Source organism: Ambystoma mexicanum, chromosome 3p, assembly GCF_040938575.1.
Source record: "Ambystoma mexicanum isolate Mex_15411 chromosome 3p, UKY_AmexF1_1, whole genome shotgun sequence".
NCBI classification, from domain to species: Eukaryota; Metazoa; Chordata; class Amphibia; order Caudata; family Ambystomatidae; genus Ambystoma; species Ambystoma mexicanum.
The window spans coordinates 502,554,189-502,575,748 of record NC_090925.1 but is presented as its reverse complement, the minus strand read 5'-3'; the positions used below and the strand labels follow the sequence as shown (position 1 = coordinate 502,575,748).

At 42.9% G+C, this 21,560-nt stretch overlaps 1 protein-coding gene across 1 annotated transcript in view; it reads right to left on the bottom strand.

Annotated features, from left to right (window-relative positions):
• RIPOR3 (RIPOR family member 3) overlaps window positions 1-21,560 on the bottom strand; it is an 898,683-nt gene that overhangs the window by 41,805 nt on the left and 835,318 nt on the right. Inside the window, exon 18 of the mRNA XM_069651171.1 lies at window positions 188-323. Coding sequence (XP_069507272.1) covers window positions 188-323 — 136 coding nt within the window. The remainder of the gene's footprint in view (window positions 1-187; window positions 324-21,560) is intronic.

The window sequence follows — 21,560 nt, the reverse complement described above, 5'->3', positions numbered from 1 at the left end:
GAATTCGATCAAAACTAAATAGATATAAAGCATGAAAAAATAAATGTAGTAAAGTGGGTCACATTGAAGGAATGGATTTCAAATACAAAAGAAACATAAGACGCGGCTAAATCACATACGTCCCGCATCTGCAGGAAATGAGGTTCCCAAATAAGCAATAGACATAGAAGAAATACGCATTACTTACGCTCTTCCACGGTGGAGAGAGGCCCTGCCTTTTCCACGGACATTAAAGACAGACTTTCTAACATGTGTTTCTGCGCCGACAGCTCCTCCAGGAGGCCCCTTTGAGTGATTCTCGCAACATCTGGTGAAACGAGCTTCTGAAATGCAAACAAATTGTCCGCAATCCAATGAGAATATAACGTGAGCAGGTAAACCAAATAAAAGAGAAAAGGGAATGAAGCGAGCACACTGCAGCCCATGCTATCAAGCGTAGTGGAATGATATAATAAGGGACTGAACTGCACTGTACTTGCTGCTCTCAATCCCTTCACTCGCACTTCGGGGCCCATAAGTCCAGACATGGCCCTCGGGCGGAGGCGTTGCTTATCAGGGGATGGGGGGGCGGGCTGAGGGGGCTGTAACCCTGGGTCTTTTTGCTCTAGCCCTGGATAGAAGCTCAGGTGCTACAACCAATATGCTAGCTAGCCCCGAGTCCCGCCAGTCCCGACATTAGCGTAGCCCCTGACCTTTTCCAGACTTAGCAACACCCCTGCCCTCGGGTAAGGTCTATAAGGCTTCATTAATACCTAACTAACTGTAATGCATGGTGTTGGTTTCGAACTATATGTCAGGTCCATCCGGGCAGTGGCCATAGAGTGGGGGCGGGGGATGTGTCAAATACAGACACTGTTGAGTAATGCTGTGGGAAGATGGTGTGAGCAGGAAAGTAAAAGGATTTAAACATTGAAATTTCAGGGAATATGTGTTGTGATTCTTCATTTGCCAGTTGGCGTCTTGACTTTCGATGCCCCTCGATAACGCGCTCATCATTCAGCTTTCCACTATAGATCACGCACACCTAAGCCACTGACACGCGGCGAGTGAACACCACCCAGCACCTGACCCCTCCATGGACACCAGCACGCCGCATGTCACTCTCCAGCTTGTTTAGGGCAGTCTCCCATACACCCAACCTCGCACCAGGCGCACATGAGGCTAACCACTGGACACACAGACCGTGTGTGCCCTTATGATAAATCACTTAGCAACAGACCATTATAAGAAGCCTGGTTCCTTCTGGTCTGCATGCACGCACCTATAAACACTATAGCAAAGTAATCTTGCGGTGCTCCTTCTGTCTTGACATATCAAACCCAACCTTCCTTTCTCGGGAGGATAGCTCAGCAGCAACGTGCTCGCCTTGGAAGCAAGACGACACAGAGCAACACAGGTTCAATCCCCGGGTCTGCGCTTAGAAACCTCTGGGTATTAAGCGTGTTATAAATAACCTATCATAACATACAGATCCTGGAGTGTTTGGGGGACATGCAAATGGCAGAAGGGAGCGGTGTAAACATTTGAGATATTCAGATCATGTTCTTAAGACTATTTGCCCTTTGGAATTGCTTGCTATGGAATGCACGTCAGATTATCTAATCAAGCGAAGCTTGGCGCGACTCTTCTAGTGTCACTCCTAGCTCAGCTATTCACAATCTGCAAAATCTGAATGTGGGTTGTAGACAGTTCTGTTGGGATGCCTGTCCAGAATGGTTGATATGTACTGACCCTTTGCAGAAAGTGTTGGGATATGCGGGTGCCATGGTCGATGGTGAAGCGGTACGATGTAGTGGCATTTACATCACACTGCATTTTCATTGATTTGTATGGCGGAGAGGAGGCACCGATCGTAAGTTGCCATTTCGCCTCCTGCTTCATTTCTGCCATACAAAACATGCAACATTTATGTTACATGACATTTTCATGCTGGCGTAAATGCTGTGGATTCATGTGAGATAGGGGTATGTATATTTAACTGCACTGACGAACTCTAAGAAAGGTGAAACCAGGTATGTAGTTGTCCTGCCCGCCTTTCACAATGTCTGTCGGGTTGATTAAGCACAGAGGTTGTGGGTGTTGTTTGGTTATTTTACCCCCACCCCACACTCACTTGCCATGAGCATGCTTATCCCTATGGCCTTTCTCACCCACTACATTGCCCACTCTGAGATCTCTTAGTGCTAGCTCTATCAAACAGTAACATCACACCTTGGCCTTCCAATGTTCTTTCTAAGCAGGCTTCTGAGGGTTCATGCCTTAATTACCGTTGTAAATGTGCTACAGGTGTAATAAAAATGTGTTAACCAAGTTTGCCTTCAGCCACTGGACTTTTATCGGTTCCTTGGACTGACGTTCTGTTAAAAACAAGGACTTACAAAGACAAGAGTTTTCACTTGTGTATAGATATTAAATAGACATTTGACATGCTCTGCTATCACATGCCCAGATAGTCACAACATTTTCCAGATGTTGCCATCTAATGGGCAGTCTCTACTATCTAAATGCCTAGTCCATGCCTACATAAAAGCTAAAACTGCTGGCTTTGCCAATACTTGTTCTAATACCAACCTGCACCCCAAACTTACTACATCATTTTTGGATGTTTTTTTTGTACTTCCTGTAACATTGTTATGTCTCTGCGAAAAATCTAAATAACATTTCTTATAAAAAAAAAAGGAAATAGATAAAACCAGCAGAGAGAGGGTCAGGTGCTCCTTCTGAGTGTGTGGAGGTAAGTAATACCGGCCCTAGAGTTTGGAATTCCCATAATACCGCTTCAAATATTGTTTGGAACCTCTTTTCTTTCACCCCAATCTAAAACAATTTTATTTTTCATTTTTTTACAAGGAGCAATGAATACATTTTCCTTAACAGTTTGGCATTTCTTCACCTGTGTGCTGTGCTACTGACTGCACGATTTGTTCTGTTCAAAATGCGTTTCTTCTGGTCACAAATATATACTTGATATTTGTAATAAAGTGTACGGCATTCAAATGACGGCGAGTTATGTATCTGAAAATTGGAAATTCGATGAAAGATAAGAAACAGTCTCAAAAAGTTGTGACTTCGCAACAATAAAAAAATCTGATATCTCTTTAGTAAGGTTTGATCAAGGAGTTCGATGTACCCTTTCTCTTTTACGCAAGCGCTTCCTGGATAATGATTTGCCCAGTAGTGGAAATTGCCTACTGTATTGTCTCCAAGCAAATTATGGATCGATGATGGACCATGCTCACTGCCTAAACTGCTTCCAGATTGCACTCCCATAGGCAGCCCTCCCATAGCCCTTCCCTGTCCCTGAAGTGGGCAGATTCCTCGGTCTCATTTCCTAAACTCCACTACAGTGTTAAAAAAAAATAATAAACTCAGCATCATTTGCCCCAGACCAAGCTTTCGCCCACAAGTTAACTCTTTGATGCATGAGCACCACTTGATCTACTGAAGAGAATCCTCCCTGCCCTAAAATTCCTCCATGAAGAAGAAGTCCTGCAAGCTGCTGTCTAGACAGTGTGTATGTCGCCCTACCAAAAAGACTTACATAATCACCAACTGATCTAACATATAGCTCCGTGCCTGAGCAGAGCGAGCAGATCAGTTCTGGCACGTCCACGACGGTTGAGAGAGCGCGACCTGCCACCTATTACTAATCATCCAAAGCCAGCCCTGTGAGTAGCTGAGCCCTGCCTCAGCTGTAGTGTGCAGCTGGGGAAGGGCCTCTGGGCTGGGTGTGTTGCAGGGTAAAGAAAAAGTTACTTGCCGTAGTAACTGCTGCATGTCTCCTGCATAGTGCCCTTTCCTCCATACTGTATGGGCATCCCCACAAGCGGACAGGAACGCAGCCTTTTGCACCAGTCTTCTCCTGGGTGGAGTAAGCGAGATAGGCATGCATGCGTGCAAGGCCTGGGGCGTTTTGCCTCCCCAGCTTTGCAGGGCCTCTTGGCCATGCTGGCTGGAGTACCGCAGCCTGGGAAATGTGCATGGGGGCACCACTGCATAGCCTCTTGCATTAGGTAGGCCACCATGCACCCCAGGAACAGGAATGCAGGGTGTGTGTGTGGGCTGGGCTGTACAGAAGAGCAGTAGTGTGAGCGGTCGCCTGGAGCTGTGGCAATCTGAGGCACGGAGAAAAGCAGAAAAGCAAATAGAAAGTGTATGTAGCTGTAGGTATGTATGTATGCGTGCATGCATGTGGGGACTGTGTGTGTCTACGAATGTGTGCTGGCGAATGTGTGCGTGCGTTGATGTGTATGTGGTATGTGTGTGCGCACATGTGTGTGGGGGGTTGGGTAGGGGTATTTAATAAAGTGGGGGCGTGTGGGGGGGGGCTCGGGGAAGTTCTCCTGGCATTAAAAATAAACAGTAAACAATTTGGCATTTTAACGTACATCTCAATGGGATTACTGGTATTATCGGCATTTGGCAAGTGACTGATTGTGTTTCTACGTGGGCACATTCGCATATAGCGGTGCTGGCAAGATGGGCATGTTTTCTTATAATGTCATTACTTTCATTATGGAGAGCACCCAGCATGGACACATCTTCTTACAATGGCCGAGTACTGGTAATAGGCAAAGGCCGTGCACAGATGAAACATTGGGAAATGCTCCTGTGCACTGTTGGTGGCCCGGCAGCTATTGGATTTTGTCATGCATTACCCTGCAAAACCAACTGTGTGTTTTATAGCTTTGTACCCAATTATTCACAGAAAGTGTGCTGTAACATGTACCATTTTAACCCAATGTTTTCAAAACAATGTTCACGTGAAAACTCCCCAAAGACCCATCTTATTTGGTTCGGGTCCCAGTACGCTCGGTTGATCATGCACGTTGCGCCTCTGCAATTCGGCAGCGGGCGGTGAAGCAGGACGCACACCTAAAGCACTTTAAGCCCTGCACTGGCTACCGAGCCAAAAACAGCAGATTTTACGGCTACAAACATAATCGAGAAAGCCTTCTGAAGCGTGGAGCTAAAATACCTTATCGACCAACCCACACATTACGCCCCACTGAAGCAGCAGAAAATGGACAACTGCAAGCTACCACTGCAGAAGGAGCCGTGCACACACAACGATCGCATGCAAGGGGGCGGGACTATAGTAGTAGTAGTTCGGCATTTATATAGCGCTACGAACCCTCGGCTATCTGAGCGCTGCTTATTATTACCCACGGTGTGCGGTGCTCATTTATCAATCTGGGAAGGATGAAAGGCTGAGTTTGGCCCCGCTGGGATACGAACCTGCGTTAGCAAGCTCTGCACGGATGTCAAAGCGAGCGCTCTACTCACTGTGCCACTTGACCCGCTTATGGCGCGCATTCCCAAAGTGGATCCGCTACGATTCAAGATAGATCTCAAAACATTGTTCCATAAACCCTTTGAAATGTAACATATTCTAAACTGAATGTGCCCCATTCGCTAGTGCTGCGCATTCCAAAAAATGCTTTTTTTTAAAGTTGTCTTGGCGTGCTGGATTGTGACACATATTGTTAGCAAAGAGGGCTAGCCCCATTGTGAACATATGATTGTGTTTGAATATCCCCTCCCTCTTCACGCCCTCATTTGCTTAGTACCCCCTTTGCTAGGTATCTAGTCATACAGTGGCCTGGGAAAAGGTCACCAGGTGGCGACATTTCCTCAAAATTTGCTCTCCCACGAAAAAAATCAAGCACTTTCCACAAATATTGGAGTTAGAATAGAAACAGAAAATGTTGCCTCACCTAGAATATGTGGGGAAAGGCTTTTAGGGGTGCAGGGAAAAAGGTTACCTAACTGGGGACTTTTTCCCAGGGGACACTATCACACGGAGCCCATTGTTTCAGCGCCATGATGCCTCGGTGAGAGGCGATATGTTTTGCGCTTAATAAGTGTTCGACCATACCACACCATCCTTCCCCTTTTCCCATGTTTTGGTACCAATCAGTTTGAATGTTAGCATGTTACAAAAGCACTAATAAATTAATGAACGAATAAGCAAGGCAAAGTATGGCCACCTAAAGACTGATTTTTCTTCCCAACTGCCTGGTTGCTAGGCAACATGAAAAACATGAAATGGTAAGTATGCTTTTTCCAGATAACATAATGCTCTATAATGGCCACAATGATGTATTTAACGCATTGTTTCTCGCGAAACTAAAATGAGCAAATACGTAGGTTTTTCTCAAAGAAACTCAACACAAAAAGAGGAGAGGTTTGTGAAACACTGACATCACAATGCCCATCTGTTCCGACTCATCTTCCTTGGATTGAATAATACCTCTATTGTGCCACTCTCCGTGACAACAGTAGCCCACGTTTGACGGGCCTGGCAGCCTTGGCAGCAGGATTTGGGCATCGTGTAGGAACTTCACTGTAATGTAAACAGGCGTTACAGGTGGAGGTCGGCAGCATCCGGCTCCAGCTGCTAAGACGAGAAATGTTTTCTGCACAAACAGCAACACACTTGCTCTTTTGGGCTCGCAGAACTGGTTTTGCTCAAAATAGGCCTACGGGCTCCCTCCATTCATACTAGAAGGCCAAGGCATAAATACAAGGTGCGTGCACGTGAGAAAGGGTTCTTCCACGAAGGAGGAACACTTACTTGCATACACCATATACTGATTAAGAAAGAATGAGGTGCGGGGACATGGAAGCCTCAGCTTTTGCCTTGCCTGAGGTAAGGCTTGACAACAGCCCTAGAAACCATCAGGAATGCAAGGCAGCCACCTGGAGGGGATTCTCCTCCCAGCAGCACTGGTTTAGCAGGGCAAGCCTTTCTTAGACTGCAACACCACTGTTCAGAGTTTAATGAAAGTTTAAGAAAACGTTCTTAAATCAGAAGAGGGGCAGTGGTTCAAGAAATGCTTGCAATGCCACTGGAGCACATGTTTCCCCCATACCGAGGGGATTTAGCTGCTTTTGCAGCTATAAAGCACGACATCTCCCCTCCAATACTCCCACCCACCTCAGAACGGTGGTGCTGGAAACTGGAGGGGAGAATGCCGCGTTTCCACACTCTTTTCACCATGAGCTCAGAATTTGTCGCTCAGACGGCAAATAAACATGGTGGAAAGGGTGGGGACGGTCTCGGCGGAGCGATAAACAAATGAGGCGAAATTAGGGCATCGTTCTCTAGTTCCCTTATTTTGGTGATTGCGTTGGTTATGGGCTCTCACCCGACAGTGGCCGTTCGGAATGAAATACCATGTGACACAATACATAACTTGACTCGGCACTTCTTTTAGGACTAGAGTCCTGAGTCCCTCCCGCCGCTTTCTAGATCAGTCACTGACAGTCTCTGCACAGCACTTTAGTGGTCCGGGGTCTTTCCTGGCTGTCACAGGGATTGTCAGTAGGGTGTGCTATTCCTCCAGACTCCACCTGATACCAGGAACCACCACCCTGGACCCCCTAGGTCATCTGAGGGGTGCAGGGCTCAGATTCCGTAGCAACAGTTGGACCCTAGGGTACTTTCACTTTCTCTCCTCATGGTAAGGCCCTCCGAACCTTAGGGCGACCCTACAGGCCATCCTCGCTCGTCTCTGGTGCCATCTCAGCTGGGCCCCTCTACTGCCACTGGTTCCACCAGCTGCGGAGCACAACTCTGAGCCCAGTTCTTTCACAGCACTCCACTCCCCTCCTTCTTGCTGGAGCTCACTTTCATGCGCTCCTCCTTCTCGTGCTGCTCCTCCTCCTCCTCCTCTTAATGCATTCCCTACTCCTCGCCGCTGTCAGGGCGCAAGATGACAAACAGTAAAAAGGGAGATTTAGTAGGTATTCAAATAAGAACATTTTCTGGGGTGGGCAGAGGTAATATTTGGGTGTTATTGGGGCGCCTGTTGGACCCAATTAACCTTCATGATAAGCAGCAGTATCTCTTGGCCAGTGCCCCCTGGGTCTTTAGGCGAAAAGAGTGCCAGGGAGATTTCCCAGGCCTCCCTGTCTTCTTGGGCCAGATTATTTAAACTTTGCCCTTGTGCAAATAAATGGAGCACATACATTATATTACCTGTATAATAGGGCAATGGAGCAAACTGGTTTTACCTAAATTTGTATTAGCTAAAAAATGTTTCACTAGGGTAAACAAAAGGCAGGCCGCTTTTTTACTATGTTTGCTGCGTAACTAAAGAAGAAATGTAGACAACACATGTATTGTGCGCAACAACATATTACAATAAAAGCTTCAGCGCAACAACATATTACAATAAAAGCTTCAGGTTTGCCCTAATGCACACACTTTTTTAGATCATATGGGTTGGCACAACATCTGTTTGCTGCATTCCCTTTGACATAAGGAGGAAAACTGCTGCTAAATGGCCTGGCGGCATATATTCGCATGCAGAGCCACGGAGAGATTTCGAATATTCCAGCACACGCGCTGGTGTCTGTATATTCCTGCGCATGCGCGGGGTGTGACTGACTCCGGAGCAATGCTTCTGCTACGGAGAGACTAATTACTGTTAGCTGTACAGCTGCATCTAAAACAAACCACATTTTCGGGAAAAAGAAAATGTTAAGAAAGGGCCATACGACAGGGAACAAAAGATCTGCAAATATGATTGGACAAGTTTATAAGAATATCAGGTCGGAGCGGACCAGAGAACAGGGGCTCAGTCTTAGGTCAGTAGTTCATACTGCTTGTGCCCCGCCCATAGGTTCAGTGACCTGTTCCCAGAGAAGATGGCAGCACTGCACTCTTCCCTCGCTCAGTTTAGTGGTACGTTGAGACAATCTGAAGGAGATTTAGAAGACTTAGGGAAGTTGGCATGTCCTGATCATTCATAGTTTAGAACAGGTGAGGGAGATAATGGCACATATAGTGTTAAAGAGACCAAGGGCCCGATTCATGGAACTTTTATAGCGATCCAAAGTAACTTTTCACTGCCAGCACACACCCTGAGTCACAGAGCTGTGCAAAGTGTATTTTTTGCAGTGCAAAGTGACTTTGTACCACTTTTGCATGAGTGCAAAGCCACTTTGCGGCGTGCTAAAAATTCCATGAATCGGGCCCTAAGACAAGGGTGAAAAAGACAAACAAAAAAAGGTGCAGGATATTAAGAACAGTAAAAAAGACAGATATAAGAACTTAGTTTCCCCCACTCTTGACAACAGACATAGACGAGGCCAGTACTTACTCTCATACTGACGCTATACAAATGGTTGATAGTAATGGTTTGCTGGTCTTCGAGGGGATATGAGAGCTGTTTATCGAACCTATGACCGGGGCCCGTCTAAGCTACCGCCGCGACCCACGCGGTAAAACAAAAATGTTTCAGTAGGTGCTAATCAGCTCCCTATTGTTATTAAAAGCGCTCCACTCCCGAGAGCAGAGCACATTTAATTTCAACAGGGCACCTGCCGCGTCTTCTCCCATCACGCCAGCTCAGGGGTGACCTTAAAAGACTCCCCCGAGCTGGTGTGGTGGGGAGCTAATGGCAGGACGTCCCAGGTGGTCGCCCGATCCGCCCACCCCAATGGCCGACTCTGCCTATGACTGACCATGATGCACTAGGAAGGGGCACAACTTCAGTGACCTTAGAGCAGCTTTCGAGGGTCAACGCATCATGTCATAATTCTGCAGCTATTCCTACTGGTAATAAAAACACTATGGGAAAGAGCCACTAACCCTAAGAGTCTGTAACTAGCAAGGAACAAAGCACAGAGAACGCCATAATAATGATACCACAATACAAGTGCTACTCATGGGAAAGCTATAATCCTATGGAGTCTGCCTTGCCTAATAAACCAGACCCGCTTGAATTGCTTCTACATGTTACACTTATTGCATGTTAGACCACACCTAAGAGTCTGCCGTATGAATGACATAGACCCAGTGGATCACCTTGTGGATGTTGGGACAAGCACCTCAATCAATACATGTTGCCACTGAAGCTGTGCTATGAAGGTTTCTGACACACACTGGCGCCATATGCCAATTAGGATATTGGTGTGAGGCATATGACGACACTGTTGCACAGCGGTGAGAAGAACACGGCATGTACAAAAAGCACAACCTGAGCAAAATAACAACAGAAGGTCAGGCCCACCTCTTCAATGATTCTCTCCTCCTCAACACCTGGGCCATCACGTCGCCCCTATGTCACCTGACTCGCTAGACACCGGCTGCCGCTCTCCTCCCCGCCACCCGGTACAGCTATACCTCTTTACTGTGTCCTACCTGTAAGGATATTTGGCGTGTTACAGTACAGAGTACAGCACTACTGCACAGGTAGCAAACAGCACAGAGTACAGCACTACTACACAGGTAGCAAACAGCACAGAGTACAGCACTACTGCACAGGTAGCAATTTTTTTTCGCAGCACCACCACAAGGGTGCGGTGCATTGCTATATGTGTTACCAGATTAACAAGGAAAGACAGGCCATTCAGTCAAAAACGATTTTAACATATAAGATGCAAATCTATTTTTACAGTTAAAAGCACACGTGCTCATTTAAAAATGCACACTATTTTTCACCTGAAATGCCTATGGTGCGAGAGACACATTTGAAAATTAACAGCTAACCTATTAACCATTAACCTGACTAATAAAACCTTATTTAACATAACCCACTAATAAAATGTGTTCTCCACTGCAGAATTAGGCATACTCTGAAAGCCATTTAAATGTGTGTGCAGATTTTTTTTTTTCTTCTCTTCTCTGCCTGCTTCTCCGTGTTTTTGTGCACAGTAACTGCAGGAAGAAGGAAGTCAGATTTGCAACAATTGCAAATGTATAAGCGAAGCTATTGTTGAGAGTAGGAGGATGAGAGATGATGGATTTCATTGGGACACGTCATACAGAGGGCTGAGATGAAAGTTTTAGTGGGCAGTATCGGGGAAAAAGACAGGCAGACATTTTTCTGCACTACTGGGGAGAAGACCTAGCTGTGGGACTCCTGACTGAATGCAGATTCCTGCGTCCTGCTGCAGTCGAGATTGGGGAGAGCTGAAAGAAGGACCTTTCCACTGGCTGAGGCATTCCTATCTGCAAAAGCTGAGAATTCCAGGCAATGGCCCCGGTTTGAGAAGGCCAGCGTTCCTTTTTACTGGAGTTAATCTTCAAGGGAGCCACATTCAGAAAGAGGACCGCCAAAGAGAACAACTAAAAAGATAAGGTAATTACATAAGCGTGGGAGCCGTGTGTGCACGAAAATATGCAGTCAGTGTAGGAAAGGGGATTCCTGTGCGTGTCTTAATCAAATACCAATGTTGCAATTTGAGTTCTGTTCTCCGCCACGCTCTTTGCAGTGTGTCATAGACAATGCTTTTACTGTACCATTTTATTTATTTCTGTAAAGAATGAGATCGTGTTTAAATGCAACTTTTATAATACAGAAAAATATTTGAAAACAGACGGGTGGTGTATTTACTATTTACCATTACAATGCCGATGATGTGGGGAGATTTTTAAACAGTGCAATGGTCATTTTAAGACAGATGTGTGCATGTCAGAATCAGTATGAATAATTGTGAGTGACTGTAGCATAGCTTGTTGGAGGTACATGAGCCAACGGGAAGAGAGACTCTCTGAACATAGCTCCCTACCGTATATAAGGTAGTGGAAATTACCACAAGACTACCATATATAGCTCTCTGTCGTAAATAAGTCAGTGAGTTCGCCCATGGTGGCACACCAACACTATCACTGAAAAATGTGGTATTCCTAAAATGTAGGTCTGAGGTCTCTCTAGTGATCACACGAAAAATCTAAGCAAAGATAAGGGATTTTGGACATTGGGGCCACAAATAAAACAAGGGAATTATGCTCACCAAAATACCACCAACCGCGCCTACCACCCACGCATACCAAATATGCATGCCTGGGTGCTGAAATAATGCATGTTCACTGTATTATTGTCGTACATGGCCCAATCTGAATACAAGGAGTGATTGTTGCTAAGTTATATTTCGGCGGTAAGAAAATACCGTCAGGCCCCAAATCTCCACAAAATACCCTACATATTTATGGTGCGTTGCAGGCCGGGAAAGTGATCATAGAGTACCTACTGGGCGTGGCAAGTGTGTCTCACACTGCCATTTGCACATTAAAGGGAACCCATTTTATAATAGCAGTGTGCCACTAAAAACGAATTTCAGAATGTCACAAAGGGAAACCACATTCTCAGATCTAGTGCAATATTTAGAGGCAAAGTTATTTGCACATGGGAATTGGTCTTCGAATAGCACGTTAGAATGGAGTAACCGCATTCAGGGTGAGGTGCAGAAAGAAAAACTAGACAATATTTTTGCAGAAGGCAGCATAATTCAGGTCTGCCTTACAAGATTATTGAATGCAGCCGATAAAAGTGCAGAGAAAGACTGTTTAATACGGCTATGCGGCAAAATATGGTTTATTTTAAACAAGTCCCTGCGAATGCAAGAGAATGATACTCAGCTAATTAACAGGTTAAAGACTGAATTAGAAGGGGCAAGTAAAAATCAGGAAATGTTGAGAGCAGAATTGGATGTATGCCAAAAAGACATGCAATTAAAATGCAGAGACTTTGATACTCAGTTATCCAAAAGCAAGAAACAATTTGAAGATAGTGAGCAAGAATTGGCACACTTAAAAGCCTTAGTGGATCACATTAGGCAGGATAAAGATGAGGTTGTTTCAGAAATGCAGATTTTACAAAAAGAACATTGCGAAAAAGAAGGTGATCTCCAGAGTGCAGAACAAGAAATGATTAAAATGATTCAAGAAAGAGACAAGAGAATTAAAGAGTTCAATGAATGCCAAATGCAAATGTGCGATATGCAGGAGGTGATTAATAAAATGAATGATGAAAATAATTATTTGCAAAATGAAGCAACCAGACTCCTTAAAAAGTGTAAGGACTTAGAACAGCAAATGTGCATTCCCAGGTCCCAGGAGAGGCGGCAGGGTACCACATTCAATGGAGTGGAGGTGAATTCTAGCTATGCCCAAAGAGCTAGTGCTACAGTGGCTGGGCCGGTGACTGAACTTGGTTGCAGCGCCCTTGGGGGATTTGATACTCCCATTGGGGGCAGCCACCAATCTCATACACCTGAAAACAGGATTGAATCACAAAATAGTGCAATTCCATGCATTGCAACAAGTAGCCCCATAAAAATAATGAAATCCATTAAAGCCCTGATCAAACCATTTAAAAAGGGAGGTGAATGCTGCATTGAGGATCACTTAGAAGCGGTACATGACATTTTTAAAGCACTCCAGATACCTAGGGAACAGTACAGACAATATTTTCATTTAACTTTAGATGCCCCGACGGCCAGCATCATAAGGGGATTAAATGAACAGCAGAATATGACATGGCTGGAGTTTGAAAAAGAAATTAGGCGTCATTTTTCTCCTTTTCAGTCATTGCAGGAGGCAAAGAAAGTCGCGTACACAATTACTGCTGGACCTAATACATCCCCTCGCCAATTTTTACAAGACTTAAAAAGAGCATTCTCTCGCTTTGATGTATCTTTTGACTCAAATTCCAATGAGTTTAAAACCGCATACTTCTATGGGCTACAGAAAGACATCATATCCCAATTGGTCCGTGAATTTGACCGTGACAAGTCCCTTGAATGGATTGTACATCAAAGCACAAAGCTATATGAGGTACTCTATTGTCAGGGTAGAGAAAGTGATAAAATGAAAGATACCAGGCCTAAATCTAAAGAACCCTCAGCCACAGTAATGGAAATCAGGTCAGCCAAAATGTCCCTTGAGTCTGCTCAAAGCCAAGGTAAAAATAATGTGACACCTGAACAAAGGGGTAATCAACAAAGATCGCCATTTCCTGTACCAATGTTCCAAACACATGATCCTAGTAATAGAGAGAGCTACATCAGCCCTAGATATTTAGGGGATAGACCCCGGGTAGGATATCGGCCTGATATGGCAGGTATGAACAATAACCAGAGACAAAATCAAGATCAAAGAAATGATGGTCCCTACCAGTCATTGGGGACACAGAGTAGGTTTGATCCCAACACCATGATATATGGTAATCAGGATAGACCCCGATATGTGGATCGATTTACTGATAATGGAAATCAACATAGGGGCCAGTACCCACAATCTGAGAGACAGGACATGAGGCAAAACGTGAACTACAGTCCACGCCAGTACAATGATTCCCCACCAGGGGACTATAATCAAAGGATGGGTGCAACCCGCTCCCCTCCACAAATGAATCAAGAGTTCAGAAACCATCCCAACCGGCATCAATCACCTGAGAGGTATCAGAATAGATCCAATCAGGGGGAAAACAACCAATATCGACCTAGGCCACAGAAAGAGGATCCTAGAGAGATGGAAAGGTTCCAGTGCCTTGAGGCCCAAGTGAAAATGTTAGCTGAGCAAATAGGAAAGCTCTATACAGCGCAAAAACAACCTTCCAAAGAGGGGGCTGATGGCCATAGCAATGACCGGGGGGCTTCCGAAAAGTGACTAAGTACTCATGATAATCGCAGTGCCAAAATGACAGATTGCTCTGATATAATTTTGCATAACGACTCTGAGATGCCTAATGGATTAAAAATGAAAGTACCAGTAAATGAAATTGTGATAGAAAGTGCAAATACTTCTAAAAAAGAGGTACGGTTTAACTTAGAGCTAAATAAAACAGTAAAGATTTGCACAAATGAAAAAGAAACATTAGGAATTCCAAAAGAACAAAGGAACAGATTTAAGAAAAATGACTCATGCATGGGGAATACCAGTGAACAGGGAGTAAGTGGGGATGCCATAGCTTCTTCCCTGGGCAAGCAAAACAATGACCAAACACAGACAGAAAAGGGAAATACTCACAAGGAGGGTACAAGTCAATCACCTGAAGAATTCTTTGAGCCACATATTTTTGAAGAGACTGAAAGGGCTGGTATTACACTAAATGATCACAAATGCACGGAATTAAAAAATGACAAATTGCTGAATGATGTTGTTACACATGTTCAGTTGGAAGGTTGTAAGGTGGTCTCTGATGTTACCCAGATGGATGGGCGAACAGTGGCCACACTCCAAAAAACCTCTGAACATGGAGAAATGAATAAAATATCTCGCACAGAAATGGGTAAAAAGGAGGGAAAAATGTCTTTTCATTTACCAATGTGCTTAGCCAAAAGTCAAAAAGACCTGAGAAAGGTGAGCCCTGAAATCAGTAAGAATTCACATTTCTTATGTGTATTAGAGGAAGTTGAGGACAGATATTATGCACCCATCACTGTAGAAGAAAAATGCCACACCTTCGCTATGATTGACACTGGCGCACAGGCCACAATTATGTCCAAGGAGCTGGTAAAGAGTATCAATGAAGGGAAGCCTCCACAGAGTCAGATCACAGTGAAGGCAAATCAAGGCCCAGTGCATAACTTTAATGGGGAGGAGGTGCCCATCATAGGTGTAACTGAGGTTGACATAAAAATAGGAAAGCACAGAATGAAACAAGAGGTATTGATCACATCTATTTGTGAAATTCCATTTCTGATGGGGACAGATTGCCTGAAAAGATTGTCTCCTCTCATAGATGGGGTGAATGGAGTGCTGTGGTCCTTAACCAAAAAACCATTGAGGCCTAAGAAACTAAAATCACAAAACAGCAATATAAATGAATGTCACACCGTTGCCAAAACAAATGATGCTGTGGAGGTATATCTCCAGAATAGCTGCATACCTAGTGTCACTGTTATATTAATGTGTCAAGACAAAATGCAGAGCGACAATGAAAAACTACCTGTACAAATATACTTGGACCCAAGGAAAGATTGGCAGACTGCCATAGATGAGCACACATTACGTTTCTATTTAAAAGAGAAAACATGCAAACAGAATATTGCTCCTAAAACAGATTCAGAAAAACACATTACCACTCTGGCAGAAATACACATGGAAGATGAGCAACCATGGATTCATGTTGGTATAAATGATTATCTTAAAACAATAAAAGCCACTTTAGCACTTGAACATGAAAGGAGTTTCATTAATGAGAAATTGTTGCAAAAAATTATGGAGAGGGAAGAAATCCCGAAATTTAGGATTAAAAACCAATATGTTTCTGGGTTGGACAGTCCAGACTTTGAAAACCGAATTGCAGGCAGATGCATGCTTAAAATTAGCATTGGTCAGAAAACAATTTACCATAATATATGGATAGTGAGTGGAGCACAAAATGAATTTTACATGGGCAATGACATCATGCACAGAATGTGTATGGTGTTAGATTTCCTTAATCAAAAAATATGGTCACGCCTAGGTGGTCCGGCACCTGAATTTGAAGACAAAAGAAGGGCTTATCATTGTGCACAACTGGTTCCTTATGCCATCGAATTACAAATAAGGAGAGATACTATTATTCCTGCATTTACAAAACGGTTTGCAATAACACTGAAATGCAAAAATGGGCAGCAGATGAAAGGCTCTGATGCATTTGTATGCCTGAATGAATCCATAAAACAGCAAGGCCTGGATTATGAATACATTCCATTGGTAGACATTGGTGAGGGATCTGTAAAAATCATGGTAAATAATAAAGGTTGTCAGGATATTCATTTAGAGGAAAACTCCCCATTAGGAATGGCCATACAAAAATCACATTATACGGCAGATTTAAATAACATGGTGATTGGGAATATTCCTGAAAAATATGTAGATGCCAAGGGCGAGTTGCCAGAACACCTGGACTCTCAGACCAAAGGAATATTTAAAATTCATTCTGTGTATCCTTATGATTCAAATGAGACAGTGTGCTGCCATCAAGAGGATTGCATAATATTTAATTTAAATGAAAATGAAACAGGAAATCAGCCCATTGAAGTGGAAGCTGATATGCCAAAATATTTAAAAGTGGCAGCTCTACAAAAAGACACAGCCACACAGTTAGAGGAAAGCGCTGAGATTCCTTTACCAGAAGAGTTTCCAGAATTTTCCAGAATGGTAGAAGAGCAGATCTCCTTAGCGGATGCATGTGACAGCGATAAGGATAGAGACGACCTGAGGGAAATATTTATGGAGTTTAAGGATGTATTTGCAAAAGATGCTTATGATTGTAGTTTAACTGATTTACATGTGGCCACACTACCAGAAGGTTGTAGCAGAAATCCAGTGTTTGTACGCCAGTATAGACTACCGCTGGCATGTTTAGAATCATTGGCAGAGATTATTAAAAATTTGGAATCACGGGGAATAATCAGGCCCATTCATAGCACATCCAATACGCCTATTTTAGGTGTGTTAAAGCCAAATGGTCAATGGCGGCTGTGTGCAGACTTAAGAGAGTTAAATAAAAGAGTACCAGTATCTAGATGGCCACTACCATTCATTGATCAGGACCTAGCTCAGATACATGGTTCAAATGTATTTACCATGTTAGATCTCACATCTGGATATTGGTGTGTGCCATTGGCAGAGGAGATACAACACTTATTTTCCTTTACATTTGACAGGACTCAATATGTCTGGCTTAGAGCTCCGTTCGGGTACATCAATAGTGGGAGTGAATTTGGCATATTTTTGAGAAAGGCCATGCCGGATGCAGCGGAAAGAGGAACAATAGTTTATGTGGATGATGTCCTGATAAAAAATGAAAGCCTGAAAAGCCATTTTGATGAAATAAGACATGTACTTGGCCAATTGCAGAAAGCAGGCGCCAAAGTATCTTTGCAAAAAGCACAATGGTGCAAGAAAAAAGTGAACTTTCTAGGGCATGAAGTGACTGAACATGGGCTAAATCCACAAAGGAAGAAAATAGAGGCCATACAAAGATTAAAAGATCCTAAAAATGTGAAAGGAGTAAAAAGTTTATTAGGGATGACAGGCTATAACAGAAAGTTCATTGAGAATTATGCAGAAATCACTCAACCATTGACTAAACTGCTTAAACTAGATACTCCCTGGAGATGGGAAAGAGAGCAGTCTGATGCAGTGGCTAGATTGAAGGAATGTCTTGTAAAGGCACCATGTTTAGCATACCCCATAAAGGACAGGGATTTCTTTATAGAAATAGGTTTTTCTGAACATTGTATGTCAGCAGTATTATCACAAAAACACGATTTGAATCACAAAACCATTGCATATGCAAGTAAGGCATTTTCCCAAGTTGAAATGAAATTTAATGAATGTGAAAAGGCCCTATTAACCACTGTGTGGGCGCTACAACATTTCCGCCCCATTGTTCAGGGAGAAAAGGTGATTATTGAAACAAATCATCAACCTTTGCAATTTTTAGAGAGTAAAAGAATTAGATCAGGCAATCTAGCGCAATCCAGAATCACTTCATGGACGCTGGCATTACAAGGTTTTCCCGTAGAAGTGAGATATGGACAAAATAAAAAGAGCCCAATTGCTAAAGGGTTAGCTGACTTACATGATTGTGCAGCTGAACAAATACCAAATGAAATGGAAGTGGAAACTAGTTTGCAGGAATTTGAACAATCATCACACAAAGCTTTTGATGAAAAAACATGCAAGGATTTGCCAACTGTATATGTGGATGGTTGTGCTTTTCACATTGAAAATGACAGTAATAAACAGTTAGTGGCAGGAATAGGAAATGTCTGGTTGAAATGTGAAGGCGTCCCCAGTATAGGGATGAGGATTGGGGATAGGAGCAGTCAGGTGGCGGAATTGGCAGCCATCTATAAAGCAATTGCTACTGCAGTTGATAAAAAGTTCAGTGAAATTGTCCTGGTGACTGATTCTGACTATGCACGGAATAGCTTTGTGGAGTATTTGCCTGGTTGGAAAGCAAGAGGCATGGTTACATACAACAAAAAGCCACTTAAACATGGAAAAATGATACAAGCCATAGACAAATTGGTGTCAGAAAATAATTTAACTATATACTGGAGAAAAATTCGTGGGCATTTAAAAACACCGGGAGAGGATAAGGAGGGAAATGATAAGGCAGACCATCTGGCTAAGATTGGGGCTGTGATGGGAGAATTGCTACATATTGATTATTTAATGGGTGAAATACAAATTGATGCAGTGACACGTTCTAAAGCACCAAAGGAGGTAGATCAACTGGTGGTGCAGTGGAGTCATGACACGCCAGACCAAGATTTGATTGAGGCACAAAAGAATGATCAAATTTTGGGAATATATTATAATCATTTGATAGATCCTGAACAAAATCCTTTAACAGAAAATGATTGTATGGGAAAAGAAGAGTTGAGGGTGTTATTAAAGAACAAAACACGAATCAGATTACAAGATGGACTCATGATTAGAGAATCCATAACAGGGCAAATACAGTGGGTAGTACCCCTTTCATTCAGAGGACTGATGCTACACCATGCACATGATGCCATAACTGCAGGCCATAGAGGTTCACAAAAAACATTAGAAATACTAAAAGATTATGCTTACTGGCCACATATGTCCCAAGATGTGGAATTATATACTAGAGGATGTCTAGTATGCGCCCAATTTAAACCTGCTTCACCAATGCATAGAGCACCATTGATGAAAAGAGGCCTAACTCTTCCATGGTTAGATTTGCAAATAGACTATGTAGGTCCTTTAAAAAGGTCGAGCAGGGGACACCGTTATATTTTGAGTGTGGTATGTTTGATGTCAAAGTGGATTGAGTGCATTCCTGCACCAGATTGTAGTGCGCAAACAGCAGCCACATTGCTGGTGAACCATGTGTTCTCAAGGTTTGGGTTGCCACAAAGAATTGAGTCAGACAGAGGAAGTCATTTCACAAGTGCTCTGATGAGTAAGGTATGGCAAATACTAGGTGTGAAAAGGAAACTACATATCGCATATCGGGCGGCGTCTTCAGGTACAGTTGAAAGAAGCAATAGGTCTGTTGTGGATATTTTAAAGAAATTTGTGGCAGAAGCAGGTTCCAGCTGGGATTTGCGTTTACCATTGGTTTTGATGGCAATCAGGTCGACTCCTGCCAAAGCAACAGGTGTTAGCCCCCATGAGGTCTTAACAGGTAGGAAAATGGTGTTACCACAACACCTACTATACAGAACACATGAGCAAACTCTAGTGAGTGCATCCACAGTTCATGAATATATTGATGAACTAGGGAGGAATATGCAACATGCATTTGCTTTTGTGCAGAGAAATCTGGAGAGAGCTGCTGACAGTGCAACGTCATATTATGATAAAAAGACATCAGCAAAGGAATACAGTGTAGGGGATCAGGTGTACAAGTTTCATTTTGGAAAAAGTAAACAGAAAAATTCTAAATTTCTAGCAGCCTGGCAGGGGCCATTTCGGATTATAGATAAGGTCTCTCCTGTAGTGTATAAAATTTTGAAAAATGAAGGTGAAACTGCAATAGAGCAGTTTGTCCATGTAAATCAAATCAAACCATGCCATCCCAGACATGAGATCAGGCGGCTTGAGCATGTAGAAACAGATAAAATCCCTTGAACACAAAAAGAGAAAATAAATGGGTACAATCAGGAGGCAGTGACAAAGAAGTTAAAAAGTTGATTGTTATGAAGGCACATAAACACTGTAGTATATGTAAAATATAATATAAAATAAATATAAATAAATAAATAAATAAATAAATGCACATATAATGGAAGCTCATGGTTGGTGTGCAGAGAGAAAGTGTGTTAAATATTGAATATCTGCTTGTTTTCTTTTAACTTGTGTTTAATTTCAGAAAAAAAAAAAAATGAAATATTTTTACCAAGCATGTTTTATTTTTGGCAAAAGGATGAAGTTAGTATTGTGCTATGTACTTAATCTGTTTATTTTCTATTTTGATTTAGACAATTAACATTATTTGGTCGGAGGTTCCGGGATCAGAGGCCACGGGAGACGATGGAGTCCTGGAGTCCCCTGGTTGAAGACCAAAAGATGCCTGCCTCCAGGTGGAGGTGAAGACAAAATAACCGGAATGCCAAAAGAGATGACTACTGTGGATTCAAGATTGCCAAGATGAAAGAGTACTCGAATGAACCGAATAACATCGCTGGTCGGGACATACCAAAAGAGACAAAACAAAAGTTCCGGCATATGAAGTTCCACGTATTTATTATTTTAATTATTTATTTTAATTTGTTATATTAATTATTTGTTTTAGTTAGTTGTTTTATTTCGTTGTTTTTAATTGACTTGGAAAATGTAAACTTAAAGTAATGTCACTTCCACTGAGAAGGCAAATGTGGAACATTTTATGGACTGATGGACTCAGATGAAATGTTGATTGCAAATTTTCATTGATGCACATGAATATTCATTTTGTTGGATTGCTATATTGTAAAAAAAAAAAGAACAAGTTGTTTTTAGGAATTGGCTTGGATTATAGCCAAGTTCTAAAAACAAAAGGAGGGTATATGTAAGGATATTTGGCGTGTTACAGTACAGAGTACAGCACTACTGCACAGGTAGCAAACAGCACAGGGTACAGCACTACTACACAGGTAGCAAACAGCACAGAGTACAGCACTACTGCACAGGTAGCAATTTTTTTTCGCAGCACCACCACAAGGGTGCGGTGCATTGCTATATGTGTTACCAGATTAACAAGGAAAGACAGGCCATTCAGTCAAAAACGATTTTAACATATAAGATGCAAATCTATTTTTACAGTTAAAAGCACACGTGCTCATTTAAAAATGCACACTATTTTTCACCT